General features: G+C 42.4%; 2 protein-coding genes across 4 annotated transcripts in view; one reads left to right on the top strand and one right to left on the bottom strand.

Annotated features, from left to right (window-relative positions):
- si:ch211-112g6.4 overlaps positions 1-24576 on the bottom strand; it is a 35101-nt gene extending 10525 nt beyond the window's left edge. Inside the window, exons 1-4 of the mRNA XM_040002178.1 lie at positions 24178-24576; positions 1712-1883; positions 556-645; positions 311-476 (exon numbers count right to left, since the gene is read on the bottom strand). Of these exons, the coding sequence (XP_039858112.1) occupies positions 311-476; positions 556-645; positions 1712-1872 (417 nt within the window). The 5' untranslated portion in view covers positions 1873-1883; positions 24178-24576. The remainder of the gene's footprint in view (positions 1-310; positions 477-555; positions 646-1711; positions 1884-24177) is intronic.
- On the top strand, positions 3262-17539 carry dapk2a (death-associated protein kinase 2a). Of its 3 annotated transcripts, XM_040002175.1 has the most exons (9): positions 3262-3558; positions 3789-3890; positions 4972-5193; positions 7312-7450; positions 11732-11861; positions 12615-12690; positions 12794-12946; positions 13089-13134; positions 14658-17539. In XM_040002175.1, exons 2-9 carry the CDS (start codon positions 3829-3831, stop codon positions 15306-15308), a joined length of 1479 nt encoding a protein of 492 aa, XP_039858109.1. In that variant the 5' UTR covers positions 3262-3558; positions 3789-3828; the 3' UTR covers positions 15309-17539. The 3 variants fall into 3 exon arrangements, with proteins under 3 accessions (XP_039858109.1, XP_039858111.1, XP_039858110.1); XM_040002177.1 differs by lacking the exon at positions 3262-3558 and having other exon boundaries at positions 3571-3890; positions 4979-5193; XM_040002176.1 differs by lacking the exon at positions 3262-3558 and having other exon boundaries at positions 3571-3890.
- Positions 24577-25716: the final 1140 nt, after the last annotated feature.

Raw genomic sequence — 25716 nt, 5'->3', positions numbered from 1 at the left:
TCAGAGGCTGTCTGAGGTCACAGTGAAGTAGCCATTAATGTCAAGCTCCATATTACTTTGGGGAGGTGGGTGGTTCAGGTTAAATGCATCTTTTTACTGGGCCTCTCAGTTCATTGTGTGGCAGTGTAATCTCTTGGGTTATTTCCTGTGTCATATAGTTCACACTTCCCAGTGTTTTCCTAATTCTGGGACGACTGCTTTGGGGCTTCTTTGTTCTGCACCAGCCTAATCAAATGGCTGTTTGGTTCATTCAATCTGCCTTCTGTGTCTTGTGCTTGGGTTCCACTTCTATAAACCCTGACAGCCTCACCTCATTACAGCTGGAGGTCAGATATTCTCCAAAGGGCTGGATGGCGCTGACCTTGTAGTGTTGGATCAGCTCGGTGAGACTGCCGTATGTCTGAGAGTCTCCTGATATGATAAAATGTCCGTCTTGATTTTGGGTGATAACAAAATGGCGGCACCTGTCATTACCCCTTGGGAGAAGGCAGAGAGAGGAATGAGGAAGAATACTGAAACAGTTCAACAAGGTCCAGTTGACATGCTTTGCCTTACTTGTAGGACAGGATGTAGCCGAAGGCTTTATCACTGAGACGAATGAGAAAACAGCCCATACTTTTATCCCGCAGGAGCTCCTCTGCTTCCCTGCAGCGGAAAACAAAACCGATCCAATTGAACAAACCGGCCGTCAAACTGGATTTGAAACAACTATTCATTTCACTCTTACATCACTCAGAAAACAGAGCTCTATTGATGCTGAATCCAGAGGTAACATTTTTAACGCTCTAAGCAAAATTCCTTGGAAGCGTGGACAGCCGTCTTCTGTTCAGCACAGCCACGGCCTTTCATTAAGAGCCTTTTGGTCATTAATGTCAACAGACTTGTAGCTAATGCGTTATAACTTACAACTAGCTCTCGACTCGTTTTTATGTCGAATGCCAGTTTTTAAGAAGCAGCTTTAATCTGAATAGTATGACGCGAACAAAGACAATTCATATTTTACCTCGTTTTTGGCTGTGATATAAATTAATATGGAACAGAATATTGGCTGCTTTTTATTTTCTGAATACAACTCCTGTTCTCCCAAACAGATGTAGCTAAACTTTTGCTTTGAAAAAGTCATTGAGGTAAAAGTTTGTGGGTGCTTTCAGCAAAACATGTTTAAGTATAAGAAAAAAAATCAACACTATCTACATCTCTATTTTATCCCAATCAGTGAAAAGTAATTAGAAATGGACAAATACATAATACGTTCACCTATATGTTCTTCCCTCGTCTAACACCAAGTCAGCAGTCCTAACGTGAGGCATGAGGTAGCATGGAATGAAAATGATATTCAAACTCTGCATTTCCTCAGTAGCTACCCACAAACACGGACAGTAAAACCACAATAGTGATGGGAGATATTTACAGTATTTACAGTGTTCAAATGAAATCACAAGTAAGTGATGAAGCCTCAGTAAAGCAGAAATTCTTGAACTTCCTATAAAAAAGCCTATTTTTTTTTCATGTGCTCAGTCATCTAGATAAGGAAACCCCAGAAAGTTGATTCTGTTTATCTGGACGTCGCGTTCTCAGTGGGAGAAATGTTTGGTCAGTCATCAAAGTGGCTTCTTCACTACATCCAGGTGAACAGAATCAGCTTTCTGGGTATCTTCTCTTCACTAGTCTCTACGTGTCCTGAAGCAAAGGTCTTTTGTATGCTGCTTACTTTCTTGTAGCAAGGCCTTGAAACCAGGCAGGGAAGTTTCCATTGTGCTGGACGAGCGGTGCCTGTGTCTCAGTAAACCATCGAAGCACCAGCTCCTTCAGGCCCCCTCCTTCCTGTGGTTCCATATTCAGCTCAACACCCGACCTCTTCTCCATCCACATCCATATGTGAGCTGCTGACAGAGCGCAGGTGATACAGTGTGCATACTCTCTGCTCTGATGTAATACTTCTAAAGGAAGCAGAGGTGCCTCATTTGACTACTTCTGTCTCTCATCTGAATCGGGGTATTGTTGCAGTTTATCTATTTCATCTGCCACCAGCTTTTCTGCCTCACATTGCACAAGTACTTTCATTTTACTATCTGTGTTCCTTGTTCCAGATTGAACTTTAACAGCTTGGCCCAAAGTAAATATTTCATTTGGTTTGTACCTTGGATTAACAGATCTATACAAAAACACATATAGCTTTAGATGACCTCCCCCCCCCCCATGTTCCTTTTCATGGTTTCTAAGCACACCCAGTCTCACTCTCTCCCACTGAGCCTATATAAAACTACTAATGTCACAACTTAAAGCACATTATGTGCACTGCACGCAAAGGATAGAAGTCCAATAGTTACATTGTTCATGTGCTATGGTCAACAATAATAAAACTTTAAAGACTATTAACGAAAAGCAAATGCAGCAAAGGGGGAAAATAAGAGAATCGGTCAAAAAAAACATACAAGAGGATCTTACTGGACATCTATGAATACAAGACCACCTGGAAAGCCTGACTATTAAGATTTCAAAAGCATTTTCGCAAGGCGGAGCTTAATAACTAGAGTTAGACTGACTGAGCAGACTGAAGAGTAAAAGCTAACAAAAACAAACAGTAACACTGATAACAGGGATTACTAAATAAAACAGGAAAAGAAAACAACATACCTACCCAACGCCTCCTGCTTACCTCTGTCCTCTTTACCTGTAACAGACTTTTACTTTGTAAAATCTATATATGCTACTGCTTATTGAAAACAGAACAGAAATATGAGATTAAAAATAGCAGGTACTGATACTGCAGGAAGAGAGAATTCAAAATCTGGGTAGAACAATTATATCCCACAACTGATGCTGTAATTTCCTAACATTTATTATTTATTACCAGTCTACCAACCCACCACATGTCACCCTGGCCCCAGCAGGTTATAGGTGACGTGGTGAAGGTAAAGATGTAGCTACAGCTTAATGAACAGTTCTTTAACTACACCATCTACAGTATAACCATAACTACAGTTTGCTTTGTGCCTTCTGTCTACACATAATATTTACACATTTTTTCTCCTTTCCTTTGAAACTGCTTGATACCTCTTGTTCTATTATTACCTGCATTTCATTGTAAGTATATATTTAAGAAGTGTTATTAGTACTTGGAGGAAAATTACACGCGTTATTTAGAGACTTGAGCAACACTTGAAGTGTTATCAAATCTCGCTAAAACAGTCCACTCATGAACGTGAAACAGGACTACTGTGTATTTGTTTTCATATGTCACATGTGTGTTCAACAAATTCGATGTTAGCGTCTCCGTTTTTACTGCTTCACCATTTTAATCATGTTAATCTTACCAAACACAAACATATCGTTCAGATCCTGTAACTGTTTCTCTGAATACACGTTTTATCGATATATAACGACGACATTTGTTTCCAACTATACGAATTTTGTGGCAGAAGTTCCGAGACTTTTCTGCCCGACTTCGTGATCTGTGCAGAGCGCTGCAGCCACAGACACGGGGACACGGACACGGGGACACGGACACAGGGACAGGGCATGACGAGGACGTGAGGTCCACGAGCACAGAGTTACGTATGTTTTAAAAACGCGGACACATTTTCTACACATTATCGTTGTGTAGCGTCTGTCTGCCATGACACGCTGCAGTTTCTGTGATCTGGTTTTCCATCGGAAACTGGTTATTTTCGGGGACAGGCTTACTTCAAAATCTTTTCCCTTTTTTATTTGTAGATGGTTTTTTAAAAGTGGGCCATGTTGTTTAAGTAAAGCACTTTTTACGTGTTATTTAATTATCATTTCAGGACAGACAGAAATAACATCAAACTGGGGACTGCAGCAGTAATGGATCTATTCAAGCAACAGAAAGTGGAAGATTTCTATGAAATTGGTGAAGAGCTTGGCAGGTACAGACGCGCACGGTTTTTGCATCTGCTTTAAATGTAGTTTAATGAGTAACAGCGGCTAGTTTAATGTAAATCAGAATGCAGATAGTGAGACGGATGGATTGAGAACAACAGCATATTAACTACAAACTCAACCACCAACCAGAACACCAACTACTTCAACGTGTATTCCTGTGTTCATTGAACTGCTCATCACCGGTAATCCTGGGGTAGGAAATATAAGGCATGTTTGCAGAGTAGACACCTACACAAAATACACTGGGATCTTTTTCAAACTTGACTTACATTTACTCTTCCACAGAGTTATTTCTGTGCTCTAACGGTATGGAAATGACACTGGGTCATTAACTGCACCAGTGAAAAGTCTTTTATTTGTCTTTGGCTGCACACAGCTTCCTTTTTAGCTGATGATTGCTGACACACACTCTCTAAATATCAGGTGGTTTCTAAAAGCGATCCGCTCTATTTCTGAGAGAAGTGGGAAACAAAGTTGCATGTTTGGCTTTGCTTTTGTTGCTGTGTGTTGTGTGAGAGAGACAGATGTCATGCACATCAAACTGCTTTTTAAAGGACTTGTTTATATTTAGCAGAGGTTATATTTGCTCTTAGCCTGGCTGCAGGAAGTGGAGTGTCAGCTTACAAACCATTGAAGTGAACCAGGAAAAAATAGATGCAGCTGCATGGTCATATAAGTGAATTTGAATGTTAAATACTGTACATGACCTGTGGTGTAACTGTGCAGTTTGTTGTTGTTGTTTGTGTTGTCATTTTCAATATAGATAAGGAAATTTGTGGGGTGCAGTTAGTAAAGTGTCAAACAGTCAAACTAATAACTAAATTACTCATTGGTCTATTTTACCATAACTCTAATTTTCCACAGTCAATAAAACGACCTACAAATGCATAAACTTTGCAGTGCGCCAGTCTTTGCCAAATGTTTATGACAGTTATGTGCAGTCAATAGGACTGCACCCTTGTTTCCATCTAACCCGCAGATATGTTCACGGTTCTGTGTGGTAGTTAGGAAGTGATTTTTTCAATGATCTTCATTTGATTGTGTGATTTCCTCTCTGTGTTTGAGTGGGCAGTTTGCCATTGTGAAGCAATGTCGAGAGAAAACTACAGGTTTGGAATTTGCTGCCAAGTTTATCAAAAAGCGGCAGAGCATGGCCAGCTCTCGTGGAGTCCGGCGAGACGAAATAGAGCGAGAGGTAAACATCCTCCAGCAGATTCAGCACCCCAACATCGTCATGCTGCACGACGTTTATGAGAACCGCACTGATGTGGTGCTTATCCTGGAGCTGTGAGTAGCTGATTATAACTACTATAATTACTCAAAGATTATTGAGTAATCCCAATTAGCTTCTCTAAAATACAGTACAGTGGAAAATCTTTATGTATATTCTATATTTTGCCAGGCAGATGGGAAATGGGTGCACAAATCATTGAAATGTGCAAATATGCATGAAAATACAGGCATGCATAATATAGCAAACTCTGAGTTGGTGGTAACAAGTGTGAAAGTCAATATGTGAAATGAGTTTTCATGAACAGAATAGGAAGGTCATTTCAACACTATTTATTGGATATTGGCTTTGGTTTGTTCTGTCCTCTGTCAAGATCATCCCGCAGTGCTTCAGTAATGTTAAGGTACCGTGTCTGCAGAGCCCATTTCTTATGAGGCTGCAGAAGGATCGACTGAAGGACCATAAGACAGTTTTTTGCTGGATTTTTCTGAAGGACATAACTTTCAGATACTGCTCGTCTGCTGTATATAGTTTTTTAAGCCCAGCATTTCTTCTTTTCTGCTCTACTTGTCCAATTTTCTCAAATGTTTTTTTAAGAAAAGTGTTGTGAAAAGCATTTGACACCTTCTTGATTTCTTTTTATCGTGTCTGCTAAAGTTCCATGTTTTAGATCAATATTAGACAAGGATAACTGGAGTCAATGTAAAACAGTTTCTAAATTGTGTTTTCATTTATTAATGGAAAATAACTACCATTACCTAAGTACCTACCTAAAACTTGGTTGATTGTATTAATTTTGTCCCACTCTTGGGAACATGCAAGTCCAGACTTTAACTAACATCCACAAACGGACAATCAGACGTTCTCCTTCAGGATTTTTTGGTATAGAGTAGAATTCATGGCTCCATTACTGATAACAGGTTGTCTGGATCCTGAAGCATCGAAGCAGCCCCGGTACATCACACTACCACCACCATGTTTGCTGATACCCTTATATGACTTGCTGTTTTAGTTTTATGTGAGATGTAACAGGATGCAAACCTTACAAAAAGTAAAACATCTGTCTTTTTAGTCCATAGAACATGTTGCTCCTAAGTTTTTAGGGTCATCAAGATGTTTCTTGGCAAATGAGATGAGCCTTTGTGCTCTTTTTTGTCAGTAATGGTTTTCACCTTGGAAATCTACCTTTTTTCCCCATTCCTTGTTACTGAATCATGAACACTGATCATAGGTGAGGCGAGTAAGTCCTGCCGTTCTTTAGATGTGGTGGTGATGTTGAAACATGTCCGTATAATATATGTTGCCTAGAGGGGACTACTGAAATTAAATTGGTACTGTATAAGTGAAAGCAAGGCTATCAAAATAAAACAGGAAGTAACACACACACTGCGACCCAGACTAAAACAAGTGAACTTGATAAAGGGGCTGGAGAAAGACAGGGAGACATGACTGACTGGGAAGAAAAAAGGACGAAACACAGAGAGACTATTAACAGGAAGAGAAACTCAGGGACCAGAACTGGAGACATTAACTAGCCATGGCAGGGAAACCAGGAACCTGCAGAGACAGGACATGGAGAAACCAGACAGACACAGGGACATGACCGGGGAGAAAAAAGGCTACAAAACATGGAGAAAAAAATCTTTAAAAAGAAATCATTTGATATATGAAGCTATACACCATATTATATATTTTAGATATTAAGTATATACACTAGATTGCCGAAACTATTCACTCACCCATCCATGTAATTGAATTCAGGTGTTTCTGTCACTTCCGTGGCCACAGATGCACAGAATCAAGCACCTCAGAATGCAAACTGCTTCTATAGGGAACAAGTCGCTCTCAGGAGCTCAGTGAGTTCCAGCGTCCGACTGTGATAGCATCGCTCTTGCCCAGTCATAACATTTTCTGGCTACCAAATATTCACAATTTTAAATGTGTGGGAAAAGTTTGGAGATGGTCCTTTCTGTTCTAATATGACCTGACAGAAGAGCGGCGACTGCAAGACAGGCCTACTCGTCCAGCATCAGTGGACGGATAGGCCTGCTCACTGAATGTGTGAAAGGTTGTCGGACAGTATGTTCCTGAAGCTATTCAGTGGGAAATGAAGGAGAAACGTATAAAAAGAGATAAACCGGCATTTTTTACAGTGATTTTTTTAACCCTTTCAGAGTCTCTGGTGGTGAGCTGTTTGATTTCCTGGCCCAGAAGGAGTCTCTGAGTGAGGAGGAGGCTACTCAGTTCATCAAGCAAATCCTTGAGGGGGTGAACTACCTTCACGCCAGAAAGATAGCCCACTTTGATCTTAAGGTTTGTCCAAACAAGATATATCACAGTCTCTTTTTTCACCACAGATAAGATGTTTGTGGTGGTGGGGTGTGGTTTGAGACTCAGCTGCCAGGGAGCAGCGCTGCAGTGGGTTCAGGGGGCAGTGCCAGTTGGCAAGGGTAATCTTATTAGATGTCTCCTATATGTAGTGACCCAAACCACCCAATAACCACCAAAGGCCTCTATACTACTTGTACAAGCTTTCAGACCCAGAGCTCTTACAGGAACGAGCCCAAAATAAACAGGACAAAGGGATCAATATCAGCCAGGTGCTGTGTGACTCTTCTATTACTCCCATTTTCAGCATTTCGGCTAACTCCCTCTGAACAATTTGCCTTTTCTGTTCAGGAACCCTGTAGGGCCGTGAACGCACCGTCACGCCAGGCTGCGTTTCAAAACGATGCTCAATGAGAGACGTTCGGCCAGGCGGGGGGGGAGAACACGTCCGCAAAGCGCTGTTGCCCGCTCTCTGGGCCTGTGTGAGATGGTCATCACAATGGAGGGAGGCGGGAATGATGGACTTTTGCTCTCAGGTCCAACACGTACTGAATCTCATTCTTTGCAGGGCTCGGACCTTCCTCCCAGCTTTCTTTAATCAGGTCGAGCACCCCATGTGGCTTCTGGCGGAACAGCAGCTCAAAGGGAGAAAATCCTGTGGAGGCCTGGTGGACCTCGGCAACTGCAAATAACTGAGGGTCTAACGAGGGATCCCAATTGCATTCATCTTCGTGAATGAACTTACAAATCATGGACTTCAAAGTCTTATTCAGCCACTCCATCAGCCCATCAGTCTGAGGGTGGTAGACGCTGATCCGAACAGATTTAATGCCCAACAATTTGGACAGTTCCCGCAGTGTGCGAGACAAGAATGACGTGCCCTGCTCAGTCAATATTTTTTTCAGGATACCGACTCGGGAGATGACCTGAAACAGTGCCTGTGCCCCACGCTTTGTAGAGATGTCGCGCAGTGGCACTGCTTCCGGGTATCTCATTGCATAATCCACCAGAACTAATACAAAGCGATAGCCATGTGCACTCTGGTGAAATGGCCCGATGAGAACCATGCCAATGCGCTCAAACAGAACCTCCACTAGTGGGAGCGGGCGCAAAGGCGCTTTTTGAATGGCTGGCTGGTTAACAAGCTGGCATTCTGGGCAGGATGCGCACCAGCGGTGAACATCCACCCAGGTGCCCGGCCAATAAAACCAGGCCATTATTTGCTCCAGAGTTTTGTCACATCCCATATGCCCTGCCATGGGGTTATAATGAGCCGCCTGGAAAATCATTTCCCAGCGGCCTTGTGGCACCAACAACTGGCTGTGTGTCTCCTCCGTGCGAGTGTCACGACTCACTCAATATAACCTGTCTTTTAAAAACACGAACATGAAGTGCGGGTAGGTCCGCACGGCTTCAGGGTGCACCACGTGACCATCAATCTCAATCACTTGGTCAAAGGCTGAGTGCAGAGTGTCATCAAGAGAATGCTCCAGTGGGAATTTTCCTGTGGGGGTAATTTCCAGGTGGCGGGGGGTGGCGCGTCCTCCCTTGCTTTTGCGGCCAGGTGATCCTCCACCAGTGTGACCGCCACGTCCACGTCCACTTAGCTGTCTCCGCCGGCAGCGGATGATCCTCCCCAGTCAGCCTGCAGGCGCAGAACCGCCGGCGATGATCTTCTTGGGTGAGGCCCATCTGCTCCAACACGGCCTGGCTCATGTCAGCGACGCAGCTCTGTGAGGTCGGTAGTAGGCTCAGGGCTGCTGTTTGCAACTCCCCCAACAGTATTGGAATCAGGGCGTCTACTCTGCTTGTGGCCACTGGCACGCCTCCGCTGTTGCATGGAATGCCTCCAAAAAACCCTGAGGATCATCACCGTCCCCCATCCTTTGCATCACTACTGACAGAGGCAGGGGCTTCGACGGTGCAGGAGCCCCAACTAGCTGCTCAAGGACCCTGGTCTGCTGGTCTGAGTGCTCCTGCAGCTTAATCAGACGCTCCCGCTGGGCCACCGCCTGATCTTAAGACATTGTTGCCAATTCCACCAGCATCTGTGCCAACAACTGTGCAGGCTGGGTAGGTAGCGCATCGTGTGGGTCAGACATCCCACTCCTGGCACCACTTGTAAAAGTACACGACGCACACGATGATCGTGCTCACTATAATTGCGTTTTATTGAAAGTTGTGAACTCAGGGAACACTGTCGTTCCAGTCCAGCTCTCTCCGTCCCCGCTCAACTTTGCCTTCACTACAGGGAGTGCAGAATTATTAGGCAAATGAGTATTTTGTCCACATCATCCTCTTCATGCATGTTGTCTTACTCCAAGCTGTATAGGCTTGAAAGCCTACTACCAATTAAGCATATTAGGTGATGTGCATCTCTGTAATGAGAAGGGGTGTGGTCTAATGACATCAACACCCTATATCAGGTGTGCATAATTATTAGGCAACGTCCTTTCCTTTGGCAAAATGGGTCAAAAGAAGGACTTGACAGGCTCAGAAAAGTCAAAAATAGTGAGATATCTTGCAGAGGGATGCAGCAGTCTCAAAATTGCAAAGCTTCTGAAGCGTGATCATCGAACAATCAAGCGTTTCATTCAAAATAGTCAACAGGGTCGCAAGAAGCGTGTGGAAAAACCAAGGCGCAAAATAACTGCCCATGAACTGAGAAAAGTCAGCCCGGTACCAAACGACTCACGGACCGGTACCGGTCCGAGGCCCGGGGGTTGGGGACCGCTGACTTATCTGACAATGTATCCCATGTACTAATCAATAAAATGATTTATTTCACTCTTAGTTGAAAACTTGTTCGTAGACCAAAATGCCACTGAGCATATAGTAAATGAAGTAAGTTCATGAATTAAGCTGTGCATAGAAACATGATGGGTCCATTTTTCACTGCTTTCCACAAATGATTTTTCCCTTTTTTAAATTTTTCTTTCCTTTTTGAACAGGAAATACTTTGTATCAATAGGTAACTTCACATCCGAGCAGACAAGTATCACATGTGGAGTTCCCCAAGGTTCCATCTTGGGACCCCTTCTGTTTAACATTTACATGCTCCCACTGGCACAGATTATAAAGAACAACAAAATAAACTACCACAGCTATGCAGATGACACACAAATATATATCACAATGTCACCAGGAGACCGAGGCCCTGTACAGGCTCTTGGTAAATGCATTGAGGAAATTAATGACTGGTTGTGCCACAATTTTCTCCAGCTAAACAAAAACAAAACTGAAGTAATAGTCTTTGGAGCCAAAGAAAAACGATTACAGGTCACCAGAGAACTTCAATCTATACACCTAAAAACCACAAACCAGGCGAGAAATTTGGGTGTAGTGATGGACGCAGACCTAAACTTAGAAAAACACATTAAGACAATAACAAGGTCAGCTTACTATCACCTCAAGAATATTTCAAGGATAAAAGATCTGATGTCTCAACAGGACCTGGAAAAACTAGTCCATGCATTCATCTTTAGTAGGCTTGATTACTGTAACAGCATCTTTACAGGTCTACCTAAAAAATCAGTCAGACAACTACAGCTCATTCAGAACTCTGCTGCTCGAGTCCTCACTAAGACCAAAAAAGTGGACCACATCAGTCCAGCTCTGAGGTCTTTACACTGGCTGCCTGTCCGTCAGAGGATAGACTTTAAAGTCCTGATGCTGGTCTATAAAGCTCTGAATGGTTTAGGACCAAAATACATCAGGGACCTCCTGACCCAGTATGAACCTTCCAGATCCCTCAGGTCATCTGGATCCGGTCTTTTATCAGCTCCCAGAGTCAGAACCAGACACGGAGAAGCTGCATTCAGCTTTTATGCTCCTTATATCTGGAACAAACTCCCAGAAAGCCTCAGATCAGCTGAAACACTCAGTTTATTTAAATCCAGGTTGAAGACTCACCTGTTCTCAGCTGCATTTGAATAAAGCACCAAATCCACACTTTTAAGCTTAAATTTCAAAACTAACATTAACTACTGATTTTATCTACTGTTCTGATTTTATCTGTTTTGATTTTATATACTGTTTTGTTTGTTAGTTTGTTTGTTTGCTTGTTTTAATCAATTTTAAATCATGCTTTTTATTTGTTTTTGTTTCTAATGTCTCTGTAAAGCACTTTGAATCACCTTGTTGTTGAATTGTGCTATACAAATAAATTTGCCTTGCCTTTTGTATCAGAAAATCAACTCACGTGTTTTAGAACCTCCTAATGTAAAGTGTTCAAAGTTGCTAAGTACATGTTCTTGTCTTCTGCAGCCTGAAAACATAATGCTTTTGGATAAGAACACACCCTTGCCAAGAATAAAACTGATTGATTTTGGTCTTGCCCATAAGATTGAAGCTGGAGTTGAGTTCAAGAACATCTTTGGAACTCCTGAGTTTGTAGGTAAGATTATTATTTATAAACTGCAGTAGCAAAGAGCTCATATTCCTTCACTGTTGGTAAATGGACTGGTTCTTATATAGTGCTTTTCTGCTCTACCTGGGGACTCCTATTGCTTTGTACAACACCTCATTCACACCAGAACTTTTTTCTTTTTCGATTAGTAGATGGCCGAGCTCTATCTCCGGAGCTACAGTCACCCAATCTTTTTCATTCCATTTTTAAAATCTTTACATTGTTTGCCAATCTGTCTAAGCTTTAATTTTTGAAGTCTTCTCAGGAAATTAAACTGATTCTGATTCTGACCTCTCAGCTGTTATGAAGTCAAAACTAAGCAGCATAAAAAGACACCTTTCAATAACTGCGTCCCAAAACTCTGGAAAAGGCAGCCTGAAAATTTAGGGAATGTCGATCTAGCCACTTAATCACAACTCTCAGCTTTGCTTAACTGATCAGAAAATAATCTGGACAAAGACGAAGGTAAACAAAAATAATGAAAAAATATCCACAAAATAATAGAAATAAGAAAAGCTAGAAAGAAAAGCATTGTTTACTGCCAGCAGTTCTACAACGCAATGGACATTTTAAAGGAGTTTGGTCCCAGTTATCCAGTTAGCAATCTGGTTTTGAACTGCCATGTCTTTAAAAACAGAAACGCATTAAAGGGTTTGCAATATTAGATCTAAATACAAGGAAATGTTTACCTTTCTGTTTTATGTGTATATTTATTTATTTTTGTATTGGTTGCCTGTAAAGCTCCAGAGATTGTCAACTATGAGCCCCTTGGATTGGAAGCAGACATGTGGAGCATTGGTGTCATCACTTACATCCTGCAAGTTAACCTCGCCCAATATTAATGTGGCATCTCCTACAATATCATATGCATAGTAATGCAGCAGTATAATAAACTGCACTTTTTTATTGTTTTATTCCAGGCTGAGTGGTGCCTCTCCTTTCCTGGGGGACACAAAACAGGACACACTGGGGAACATTTCAGCCATAAATTATGAGTTTGATGAAGAGTTCTTCTGTCACACCAGTAAGCTGGCCAAGAACTTCATCAGCCAGCTACTCGAGAAGGATAAGAAGTAAGAGCTCAGGGATAGCTTAGTGAAGGATACTTGTGCCACAGCAGGAGAGTAAAATGCACATTAATTCTGGAGAGCTCATTATAGTCACATCACCACTTTTACATAATCAAAGTTAGCAAGATTTTTTTTTGTCTCACAGGAAAAGATTAACAATTCAAGATGCCCTCAATCACCCATGGATCAAGGTAATGCTTCTGTTGAAGCCATCTCAGTTCGCAGAGCAATGCATGGCTATCAGAGAGCTTTATAGAGAAAGGATGCCTCAGAAACCACTTAGGGCTCTTCGCTTTTTAAAAACTTCACTGTTATAAATTCAGTTTCAAATTACAGAGAAATTTACAGAGAAACAGGAGACTCGAGCATGAAAAACTGAAATCTCTCATTTAGGAATATATTCAGACTTAACGTAGAGTTTCTCTGAAATGACCTGATCAAGGAGACTTTACGCAATTCACACTGCACATTAGGACAAAAACTGAATTGTGAAGTCCAAGAGCTCTTTGTAGATAAAACAAAACATTGTGACTACGTCCACACCAGCCCGGATAAATTTGAAAACTGCGTTTTCTTCTGAAAACTATCCACACGAGCGTTTTCAGTTGTTTTCACAGAGTTGTGCATCCACTAGTGATGTGTCCGTCGCGAACGAAATGGCTCTTAGAGCCGGATCTTTGACGTGAACGACGCTTTGCGCTGAGCAGAGGGGGGAGGGGCGGTAGTTACACTGGCAGTAGCACAGGAACAGAGCAAATCAACCACGAATGTGGTCATTGATCAATGGTCATGAGAATTTGCATAATTAAGATTAAGGAACTGACCTCCCAGCCCATTGTTCCCTCAGTGGGCTGGTTTCAGTCATTATGCAAATGTCCTGTTTATAAGATTGAAACCTGCAGTCAGCTGAGACTGAAGACGTCACCTGATGAGTGACGAAACGTTTCTCCCACAAAACGTTACGTCCACATGAACAGAATCAACTTTTGGAGATAAGAGATTCTCAGAAACTAAAGAAATCATAAAACCCAAAATCAACAACAAAATTCCTTCCCCAAAACGCCGGGTCCAAGCCCCAGGGATCCTAACAAGGATTCACAAGCAGCCACGGAAATCCTGAACAGGGAGGAGGAAAACCAAGTCACTGTCCAACAGCAACGGTTATTGAAAGTTTCCATGAAAAGCTATTAATTTTTGTTTTATCTACTTAGTGTCCTCTGTCTGGGAATAATTAGGTAACAGGATTCATCTGTCCACGAAACTGTCAGTTCTCCAGTTATTTTTAAGCCTCTGAAATTTTTAATGAAATATTTTTACTTTAAAGAAAATAAAAAAAACAAAACAAAAAAAAAAGCTGTAATTGTCCCACATTTGCAGACCTAATTGTTTGTTCCCAGTCCTTTCAGCTTCTTATGGTTAAGCCAAAACATAATGTAACGCCTGCTGCAGTTATCTCCTGCAGTTTTCGTAAAAACCTGAGCATGCTATCCTTTCTTTTCACATTTTTAATATGCCATCTCTCAAACTTTTGATGTTGACTTAATGTTTAATTCTTTGAATAAAAAGCATGTTGACGGTGTTTTTGAAAGGTTCTTTATAAATAAAGTCCCTACTATTTATAATAATAATAACTTGGATTTGTAGAGCACCTTTCAAGAATCCCAAGATTCTTCTTTAAAACAGTTTATCTCTCTCTGTGTTTGAAATTCTTTAGTCCAATGAGAACAAGGAAGAAAATAAAGCCAGGGGGCCAAAGAAAAGTGAGCGGCGCCAATTGAAGACCAAGCGCCTGAGGGAGTACACTATCAAGTCCCACTCAAGCATGCCACCCAACAACACCTACGTGAACTTTGAGCGCTTTGCCCAGGTTGTAGAGGACATTGACCAGATGGAGAGCTCGTTCATTAGCCTGGCCGCAGCCCACGACTCTCTGCAGGAAAATGTAGATGCCATGGTCTCTATTTATAATGAAAAGGAAGCCTGCTACAAGGAGGAGAATGAAGCCATGCGTCACGAGCTCTCGCAAATCCGCTACGAGTTCCGTAAGGTGGAGGCCTTGAAGAGGAGCCTGCAGGATGACATCCAAGCCTTCAGCTGCAGCCTCGGTGCCATCAGCAACCGCTTCCAGGAGAGACAGAGCCGGTTTGATGCCCTGGCCCTGGAACTAAGCAACGAGGTGAAGTGGGTGCAGGATGTCATGGGGTCATTTCATACAGATGAAGGTAGAAGATACCCCAACTGCAGCTTCTCCTCAGCTTTCAACAACGTGAATGAAACTCTGAAAGAGCTTTTAAACCGTTCCTGTGAAGGAGAACTGCTCTCTGGGATCAACTTGGACTTTAGTGAAACTGGACAACAAAAATGATTTAAAATACTAAATCACATAGAAAACATTTAAAAGCAGCTAGCAGGAGTGTGCTGCAGCATGCCCAAATATTTCTTACACAAAGATATACACTGTTTGTTTTATACGTAAATAACAGATTGCATACTTGCATACTGAAACTTTTTTCATATGAACAAAATCTTCTGTTCTAAAATACTATTAAATGTTAAGCAAAGACTTCGCTGTAACAATCAACATTCATTTGTTGTGCTGTATGTTGGAGAGATTTTTTTAAAAAAAATTTCTACTTATTTCTCATTAAGTCTAAAAGAAAGATTTACTAATTTGCTATTCTGCATTAATACACTGCCTGGACAAAAAAAGGCACCACCAAATTAAAAGGTCACACACTCTAATATTTTGTTGGTCGCCCTTCAGCTTTGGCGCATTCACTGTGGCATTGTTTAGTAAGCTTCTGCAATGTCAGAGGATTTATTTCCATCCAGTGTTGCATTAATTTTTCACCAAGATCTTGAATTGATGATGGTGGAGTCTGACCACCGTGCAAAGCCTTCTCCAGCACACCCCAAAGATCCTCAATGGGGTTAAGGTCTGGACTCTGTGGTGGCCAGTCCATGTGTGAAAATGATGTCTCATGCTCCCAGAACCACTAATTCATCATTTAAGCCCGATGACTCCTGGCACTGTCATCTTGGAATAGGCCCATGCATCAGGGGAGAAAAAACCCATTCATGGAATAACCTGGTCATTCAGTATAGTCGGGTAGATTCAAAGATTCAAAGGCGTTTCTCTGTGCAATGAAATTCTTTCTTTGCTGTCCACCCACAGATGTCTATTGATATATACAATAGAAACAGAACATATAAAATACAAATAGTACAAATAAATAAATGAAGACAGGAAAGGAGACAAAATATGGAGGTGTGAAACAGAGATGTGTGCAAAGAGCTATAGCTTAATATGCAGGATGACCTGATGTGCACACTTCAGAAGTGTGCACAGTCCGTGTTGGGGGTGTGTGGGGTCTTTGAGGATGGAGGCAGCTCTCCTCTGGACTCTGTGATGGTAGATGCTCTGCAGAGAGGGCAGCGGAGTCCTGATGGTCTTCTCCGCAGTTGTTATCACTCTCTGCAGGCGTTTGCGGTCCATAGCAGCTGGTCAGCTGACCTCATTCTTGGAGCACATGCTGTTGCTGAACCTAGACCTGACCAACTGCAGCAACCCCAGATCATAGCACTGCCCCCACAGGCTTGTACAGTAGGCACTAGGCATGATGGGTGCATCACTTCATCTGCCTCTCTTCCTACCCTGATGCACCCATCACTCTGGAACAGGGTAAATCTGGACTCATCAGACCACATGACCTTCTTCCAGTGCTCCAGAGTCCCATCTTTATGCTCCCTAGTAAACTGAAGCCTTTTTTTTTTCCAGTTTGCCTCACTGATTAGTGGTTTTCTTACGGCTAAACAGCTGTTCAGTCCCAATCCTTTGACTTCCCTTCATATTGTGTGTGTGGAAATGCTCTTACTTTCACTGTTAAACATAGCCCTGAGTCCTACTGTTGTTTTTCTTCAATTTGATTTCACCAAACATTTAAGTGATTGCCGATCATGATCATTCAGGATTTTGTTCTGGCCACATTTCTTCCTCCAAGACGATGAGTCCCCACTACCCTTCCACTTTTTAATAATGCGTTGGACAGTTCTTAACCTTAGACGTTTTCTCTGCTTGATGGATCCCAATGATTTGACCCTTCTCAAACACACTAACATCTTTTCCAGGACCACATGATGTGTCTCTCGACATGGTTGTTTATGAAATGAGAAGCAACTCATTGCACCAGCTGGGGTTAAATAACTTGTTGCCAGCTGAAAGGTAATTGCCAATGCAGTAATTGTCCAACAGGTGGCGACTTTTATTTGGCCAGGCAGTGTATAATGTTCAGGGTCATTTTTAAACGCATCGGGTCCCTCGAAATGCTCTTTGTTTCCATAAAGGTCCCAAAGAGATCTGTTCCCAAATTAGTACAGTATGTCAGTACTTGATCTGTCTTAAAATGTGATGTGATGTCTGAGAGCAGCTCTCTGTGCAGTCTTCATCAGCAAGATGCTGATCTCTCTCCAGGCTGACCAACACCACGTGGTCGGATCAAAAGCAGCATGTATTCCTATATTCTGACAGTAATCATCTGCAGTGAGAAGCACACATATTAGCAGTGTGCTAATAAAATAAAAAATGAAAAGTTATAATAGCTCATTTTTCCAAAGTTACTTTGAATTTACTCATTTTGTGAGACAAAATTTATATTTCTCTTTCATTCAGCTTGCAGCTTTTATTCCACGCACAGTCCACATTATGATTTGAAAGCTTTTTTTTTACCATCCTTTAACTCTGGTATCACTTTTAGAAGTGATTATGTTGTTAATTATGTTGTTTTACAGAGAAACACGAATGTAATGCAACGAGTATACTCAATACATTACTTTTTTAAAATCCTATAGGATAAGGAAATTCTCCTGGGAGTGATTAAGTAACATACTCCAAATACTCCAGACTGAAAAAGTCATTTGGATGAGTCACATCTTCTATGACAGACGTGTGAAAAGCAGAAAGCAACAGAGACTAAACTGACAAATCCAAAACTGGGAAGAAACTAGAAACATGAGATGTGGTAAAGGCAATACATCAGGGGCGGGCAACTCGAGGCCTCAAGGGCCGGTGTCCTGCGGGTTTTAGATCTCACCCTGGGTCAACACACCTGAATCAAATGATCAGTTCATTACCAGGCCTCTGGAGAACTTCAAGACATGTTGAGGAGGTAATTTAGCCATTTGAATCAGCTGTGATGGATCAAGGACACATCTAAAACCTGCTGGACGCTGGCCCTTGGGCCTGGAGTTGCCCACACCTGTGGTAGATGATACGCAGACAATCAAGCAACAAACAGAGGAAGACAAAGGGCTTAAATACACAGAGGGATAACGAGGGAATGAGACACAGGACGAGAGGAAACAGGCACAGAGACATGGACTGACACTGGAACAATGAGAAGCACAGATATGAACACATAACTAGATCAGATGTGACACAAGGAACACAGAAGAAGCACAGTGACGGAAACCAAGAGACCAAAAACTATAAATATCAATGAAATCAAAGACTACTAACTCAAAATCCCAAAACGTTGGGTCAAAGACCCAGGACCGTGACAGGCGAAACGCTCCTCCCACTGAAAACGCTACGTCCAGATGAGCAGAATCAACTTTTTGGATTTCCTCACGTTGAGTTTTTGACTTTTAAGAAAAGTACGTTTTGTATAATATGTGTAGTACATTAACTTTTTTGAGTAATGAGCCAACACTGCTCACAACAAAGAGTGGTAATACCTCCAACATGTACAAACATCTGCACAAACAGCATGCAGTTCATTTGCAGGACTGTAGTGTCTTTGAAATGCTGCTTTGTGACGGTGGTGAGTCTCAAACTGGAGACAGTGAGAATCAAAAGTCATAATAATGGAATTGCATAATTCTGAAGTATCATCATTGTATAAGTATAAAATGATAAAATTCCACTCTTGTGTGTGTTGGTGGGTTGTTTTTTTTTGCAGAGGTGGGAGTTACCACAGGTGCCCCCCTTGGGCTTCACACACCTGTGAGTGATTGCACACCTCTCTCTGTTAACCTTGTCAGAAGCCCCTACTTAAGAAAGTGGCTGAACTTCAGTCTTTGTTGGATTATTGAACTACTACAGTCAGTGTTCAACACCACGTTTCTCCACTATAGTTGTCTTATTCTACCTTATCCCTTTAACCCCAAACCTCATTTACGCTTTAAACCAGGGTTTGACAAGAACGCTGCAGGACACCAGCCCTTGAGGCCTGGAGTTGCCCTAACCCGTCACTGGCGACGGTTTAGCGTTTAAAGGTTCATCCTGTTGAGAAAAGCTAACCTTTGTCTTCTTGTGTGCACATTCCTGTGGCAAGATTCCTCCGTGGTTAGCGGTGAGTTAATCAGTGTTTCTGGATCTGAATTGTTGTTTGAGTCCAAGTTGAAAATAAATTCATGTAATTTTATAGACGAGTCCTGCGACTGACTCCTGTTTGCTGAGCGGACTAAGGGCCTGGAAGCCAGTACATGGCAGTGGACCCAAGCGCAAATACCAAACAGAAGACATCAATGGAATATATGAGTTTTATTGCAAACACAAGAATAACAATGACGAGGGGGCGTAGGATGGGACGTGAGCACGAGGCAGAGAATCACTGATGTGAGGCTCTGCAACAGAGGGATAGTGTAGTTAGATATGGGGATGATGAGCGAGAACCAGAAAGAGAGACTTGATGGCTTACTAGCAGATGGAGGTTGTTAAGCATAGAGGGGAGGGAGCTGAGGGAGCGTCCGACAGGTGAGTGACAAAATGCGATTCCAACTTTAAGTTCCAGACGATCCAGAGAAGACAGCAGACAGGAGGAGCAGGTGAAGGAGGTAATTATTTAGGTGCCAAGGGTGAGTCTGTGGAGAAGTTTGGAAAATCTTGCCAAGAAAACCAGTGTTCAGGTAATTGACTGCAGGTAAGCAAAGTGATGACTGGACGAGGAGAACAGGAGGTAGCTGACAGACTAGCAAAGAACTGATGGCAGCTCTGGTCTTTAAGTACAGGCTCACTGGAGCCATCGATGGAGGGCAGACCCAGGCAAGCACCAGCAAACAGGAAAAACCTGAGCCTGTATGACGCACACTCTAGATGCAAGAAGCCCAGCTAAACGGACATAAGATAAGATAAGTCTTTATTGATCCCACAACGGGGAAATCTTTGCGTCACCTCAGCTCAGGTACAGATATATGAAGGAAATACAAAAATACAAATAAGTACAATCGATGAAAAAAAGTAAGATAATACACTATATACAATGGTAGCATACACAGTATGTGATTATGGATATAGTTGGAAATATGGAAGACATAAACTATAAGCTTGGAAGGTCATGGAAGGTCCATTATGCATGAAGTGGTGACCGTGGATGTTCACAGTGTCCAGTGACTTATGACATCGTGATTGAGGAGTTATAGAGTCTAACTGCTGTTGGGATGAATGATCTGCGAAAGCGCTCCTTCCTCCGGGTTGTTCATGATGGATGTCAGCTTTACTAACATCCTCCCCTCACCAACCACCTCCACAGACTCCAGGGGACATCCCAGCACGGAGCTAGACCTCCGCACCAGTTTGTCAATCCTGCTCCTGTCCCTGTCCGTGCATCCACTCCCCCAGCAGGCCACTGCATAGAAAAGGGCAGATGCTACCACAGTGTCATAGAATGTCCTTAACAGAGTCCTGCAGACTCCGAAGGACCTCAGTCTGCTCAGCAGGTGGAGTCGACTCTGGCCCTTCTTATACAGGACGTCTGTATTTGTAGTCCGGTCCAGTTTATTGTTGAGGTGAACACCCAGGTACTTATAAGAGTCCACTATCTCAATGTCTTTCCCTTGGATGTTCACCGGTGTTGTAGGGGGTGACTTCCTCCTGAAGTCTATGATCATCTCCTTTGTCTTGCCGGCGTTGATTTGGAGTACGTTGGTCTCACACCAGCCAACAAAGTCACTGATGACCCCCCTGTATTCCTGATCATTCCCGTCTGATACGCATCCAATGATGGCTGTATCATCTGAGAACTTCTGTATATGGCAATCGTCCGAATTATAACAGAAGTCTGAAGTGTAAAGGCTGAACAGGAAAGGTGAGAGAACCGTGCCCTGTGGTGCCCCCGTGCTGCAGATTACCACCTCAGACACACAGTCATGGAGCCTCACATACTGTGGTCTGTTGGTAAGGTAGTCGATGGTCCATGCAGGCAGCTGTTTGCCTACTCCGGCTCCCTCCAGCTTCCCTCTCAGTAGTGCGGGTTGGATGGTGTTGAAAGCACTGGAGAAGTCGAAAAACATGATCCTCACAGTGCTCCCCGCCTGCTCTAAGTGAGAGAGGGATCGGTGTACCAGGTAGATGACAGCGTCATCCACCCCAATTCCAGAACGGTAGGCGAACTGCAGGGGGTCCATCACTGAGCCCACCAGTGGCTGAAGGTGGTGCAGGATGAGCCTTTCCATGGTCTTCATCAGATGAGAAGTCAAGGCAACAGGCCTGAAGGCCTGAATAAAGTCTCCCTCTCTCCCCCTGTCCCCCATATCCAGCACGTAAACCAAAAATAGAGCAAAAACACCTTTAAGCCATTTATTGTAGACATGCTCCGGATGGGAGCAGTGTTTTTGAGGTAGATTATCTGAGTTTGTGTTGAAGCTTAGTTCTATTTTGTGTGCCATTTTGGCCTCGGCACAGCCTGACAATTTAACAATTTGCTGAATAATATATACAACAGTGGTTTTTAAAGAAACGCTGTTTCTGTGGCTGCTTGGGGAAGTAAATGCCTGTCCCGAGTTTTATACCAGCCCCCTGGATGGAAAACAGCCTCCTGCTAATGTAAGAAAGGCTTCCGAAAAGGGAGAAACAGCTCTTAATTTATGCCCTAGTTTAGGTTGTATGTATACCTTTTCTTGTCAATACTGTACTTGTGATTTATTTATTTATTTATTTATTTATTTTGCATTTACGAAAAATAATTTGTTTAAAAATATTATTTTAATATGGCAACAAAATGGTTGGTTTTGTTTTTAAACAGATTTTTAAATGAGCAGTTCATTTTCAAAGACGATTTTCTTTTTTGAACATGAATCATTGTAATCCTACGGAGCCCCGCAGGGGACATGGGAGAGAAAAAAAATTAAGACGGACTTTTGCGAGATCTCGCAAAACAAACTTGGGATCTCGCAAAAGTATTGCGAGATCTCGCAAAAGTTTTAGCCGCATTCTTCGGAGGCCGCCAGCTCGAAGCCGACCGGGAGGTCGAGGCACGATGTGCCGGGAAAGCGGTGTTCCTCCCGGCTGTAGTAGGTCTCGACCTCCCGTTAGCTTCGAGCTAGTGGGTGTCAGACAGTGGCGGCTGGCCCATAGGGGGCGCTCGGGCTCCGCCCCCCCAAATGTGGAGGAGTAAAAATATATATTTTTAAAAAATTCATCAATGATAGTTTTACTATGTGTGTGCCCATATACAGCCAGGCGTATTTTAACATTTTCACCAGCTGACTCATTAAAGTTCAACCAACAAACGGTGTTTTTCTTCTTCTGGGGCGCTCGTCAAAGCGCCCTTGATATGCAGCGAAATAGCCTATCATTAAATGGTTGCCAGGGGAAAATAATAAATATTTGACCTATCAGCGTCGCTGAATTAAATGGTTTGGGGGCGCTTAAAATTGCGCCCCTGCAGAAAACGCGCGAAGATTTGCTGTTCTAGAATTTTACCTCAGTCAGTAGCCTAAGTGAGCTATAAGGTCAGAGAGAGACGATGGCAGCGGTATTGTTAACGGTTGAGGCACAGCCTCCCCCAAATTCGGTTAGATCGCTTCTAACCTACCCTTTTGCCAGAAGGACAATGGCAGAAAAACTGCAAGTTAAAGAGTTGGGACCTGACAAGCCCGAAATTCAACTAACCCAGGCAACGAAGGAGAAGTCAAAAGCATACAACAGGACTTTTTGTCGGAGTTGGTTCCAGCGCAAGTCGTGGCTGACAGGCTGTGCATATTGATTTATATGATGCAGCCGGCTTTATATTGTTGCTTGATTACACCACACAACATTGGATTGATGTAGCCTAAGTAATGAGTAAGTGGACACATTCATTTTTGCTTAAAGGCTACTGGATGCTAATTTCTTTCGCTTTCTACCTGTAACTTATGTAGCTAGAGGAAAGCTTTCTGTTGTGTGTTGCCATCTAGTGGGCATGAGGTATCACTGTATGAGTTAATCACCTAGCAACAAATTAAAATTGTGTTGTTTGATGTACTCATTAAATGGGTCATTTTAGTCGATATCATAAAAATTGCCCCCCCTGAGATTTTTTTCAGGAGCCGCCACTGGTGTCAGATCTCCAAAAACGTCGGAGCACTTTTGCAAATATGTGATGTCTTGTAAACCGAGCAGGTATCTGACGTTTACACAACTACATTCACGCCTCAAAATATCTTAAAAGTGTATTTTGTGACCCAGAAAGAGTAATATTACAACTAAGTAGCTGCCGCCATTGTTGGAATTCAACTTTTGCGAGATCTCGCAAAAGTCCGTCTTAATTTTTTTTTTCTCCCATGTCCCCTGCGGGGCTCCGTATAATTCATAAGACCAAAGTGTCCTAGCAAATGAATCGATGGAATCATTGACAGAATACAGAAAAAATTGAATACAGCTCTAATTTTATGGTAATTGTTTAACTGCAGTACATAGTTATTCTAAAAGCAGAGTCTAAATTTTGTTTCAATTTAAAGTCCATTGCAAATATGTGGTCTGGTTTCCTGTGTTCGCTGACGTCTTCCTTCTTCGTCAGGATTAAGTGTCATGATTCAGTCTCTCCCAGTGGATTCCTAGAAATTAAACTGTGCAACCCAGCTCACACAGACCAATATGATCACAAATTATACCTTGACTGTGATACATTTAGAGTGCTGTTTATGATCACCTGGTGAATCATTTGAAATGTAATTTCAGAGCTGGGTTGTCATTCACTGTGCTTTCATTACCTTGAGCATCACTTTTCACGGTATATAAAGTCTTTGTCATTTCATCCAAATGATTATATAATGATATAATAAGCATATGACAGAGGTCGTGTAGAAGTGGCAAAATCATTGAAACTGGAAAAGAGTATGAACCTCTTTTATTCTTAAATCCCTCACAAGTGAGTCTCCAAATATGAGGTTTTTCAGAGATGCTCGATGATGAAGGATGTGTTGAGTTACCTGAAGAAGGTCCCATTCCCTGAGATGAATGTGATGGACCTACTCACCTTCGGATGATTTGTAGAGCAAGTGGAAGAAGCCAGGAACCCGAGTTCACAGCTGAGTAATGGTGAGGAAGAGCATAGACGGTCTGTCGCAAGTGGAGGGAATGCCTGCTCATCCAAGATGTTGAAAACAAGCTTTGCGGCAAAGCTCCAAGTGAACACAGAGCATTTATGTACAGTGAAAAAGTGAAACGGGGTTAAATTAGGTTGGAACAGTTGGAAGGTCCAGTAAATTTGATAAAAGTACTGTAACACAGAGCAAACAGCAGGCAGGCAAAGTAAAAAATTAACTGCTGGAAAGTTGAACATTATCAGGTAAAGAGCCTGATGTTTTTCTCAGCAGCTGACGGGAAGCAAATCAGAGCTAAACTTAGAGAGAATATTGGACTTTCAAAGGGCAAAGACCACTTCAAGTAAATGCCCAGTTTTCTCTGCAAATGTTTGATGTGGAAGTGGGTAACACAAAACTGTTAGGGTCTAGTCAGAGCCATTTCAAGGAAGCAACACTGCATGAAAAAATGTAGATTTTCCATTATTTTCATCTGAAAAAGGGCTTGTTAAACTACTAGAAAAACAAACTGTTCAAGCTGAGGATCTAATGACATAACATTGTTGACCAAATGTTTTACATGTAACTGTCAAGGCGGATGGAACGGACTCAGGCACAGACGCAGGCTTTTCAGGGTTAAAGGTCAAAGGTTTATTTACAGTCACCAATGTGCACGATATATATAAAGTGCAGGCAGGGGAATCCAGGGCTCCAAGGAAAGGTTGGGAGGGGAATCCACACACGCCATGTTCCTCAAACTCCACAATCATCTGCCGTTCGCTCACTCTCTTCTTCTGCCACTCACACTCCTTACACTCCACGCCTCACAGCCAAACACGGGGATCCAGGGAATCTATTTACGAACACATACGTATCAGTAACACACTAGAGATCTGAGAGAGTTAAACTAGGAATAGTGCCGACGACTGACAAACTGCCTCAATACAGATGTTTCCATCCCATCTGTTGGAACGCTGTTTTGAGTTGCTATATTTATTATATTTGAGTGAGGGCAGAGTTAGACTGATGCAACTCTTTAGTAGGATTGCAGTAAGGGTGTCAGAGTCCAGTTACATTAACCTTTAGTCTTTATTGATATTGTAATGTTTTTCTTGTTCTTGTTCCTGTTCACAAAAACCAACCTGCATCCTGATATACCTTCTTGTATCATTGTCAGCCTACTATAGGAGAAATCAGCATTAATCTGACCAACATCATTCTAAACAAAATGGTCCTTTGACCAGTGAAGTTAACAAAATGCGTGCAGAGACTAGAACAGATCAACTCTCCGGTGCCCAAGGGAGCTTTACCTGTAAATTTAGTTATGCATTCAATTAAATGAAGGAAACAAATGACTACAAAACTACTGTAAAGTATTTATTGAAATGTAATTACAAATGTGCAGTAGGTCACCAAACCCCCCAATAAGGTACAATGTCTTGATGCATGCTCAATCATTCTGTTCCATTCACTCTCTGTGAGTGGTACTCATG

The sequence above is a fragment of the Simochromis diagramma genome, unplaced genomic scaffold, assembly GCF_900408965.1.
Source record: "Simochromis diagramma unplaced genomic scaffold, fSimDia1.1 OVJJ01000430.1, whole genome shotgun sequence".
NCBI classification, from domain to species: Eukaryota; Metazoa; Chordata; class Actinopteri; order Cichliformes; family Cichlidae; genus Simochromis; species Simochromis diagramma.
Note: the sequence above shows the minus strand (reverse complement) of the source record. Positions and strands in the feature narration are given on the sequence as shown.

Bases quoted from the DNA above. Each gene is read 5' to 3' on its own strand.
- dapk2a (XM_040002175.1), top strand. From the start codon at position 3,829: ATGGATCTATTCAAGCAACAGAAAGTGGAAGATTTCTATGAAATTGGT. The intron at 3,891-4,971 runs GTACAGACGCGC...TCTGTGTTTGAG, and splicing joins ATTGGTGAAGAGCTTGGCAG to TGGGCAGTTTGCCATTGTGA. The intron at 12,691-12,793 runs GCAAGTTAACCT...GTTTTATTCCAG, and splicing joins GGTGTCATCACTTACATCCT to GCTGAGTGGTGCCTCTCCTT.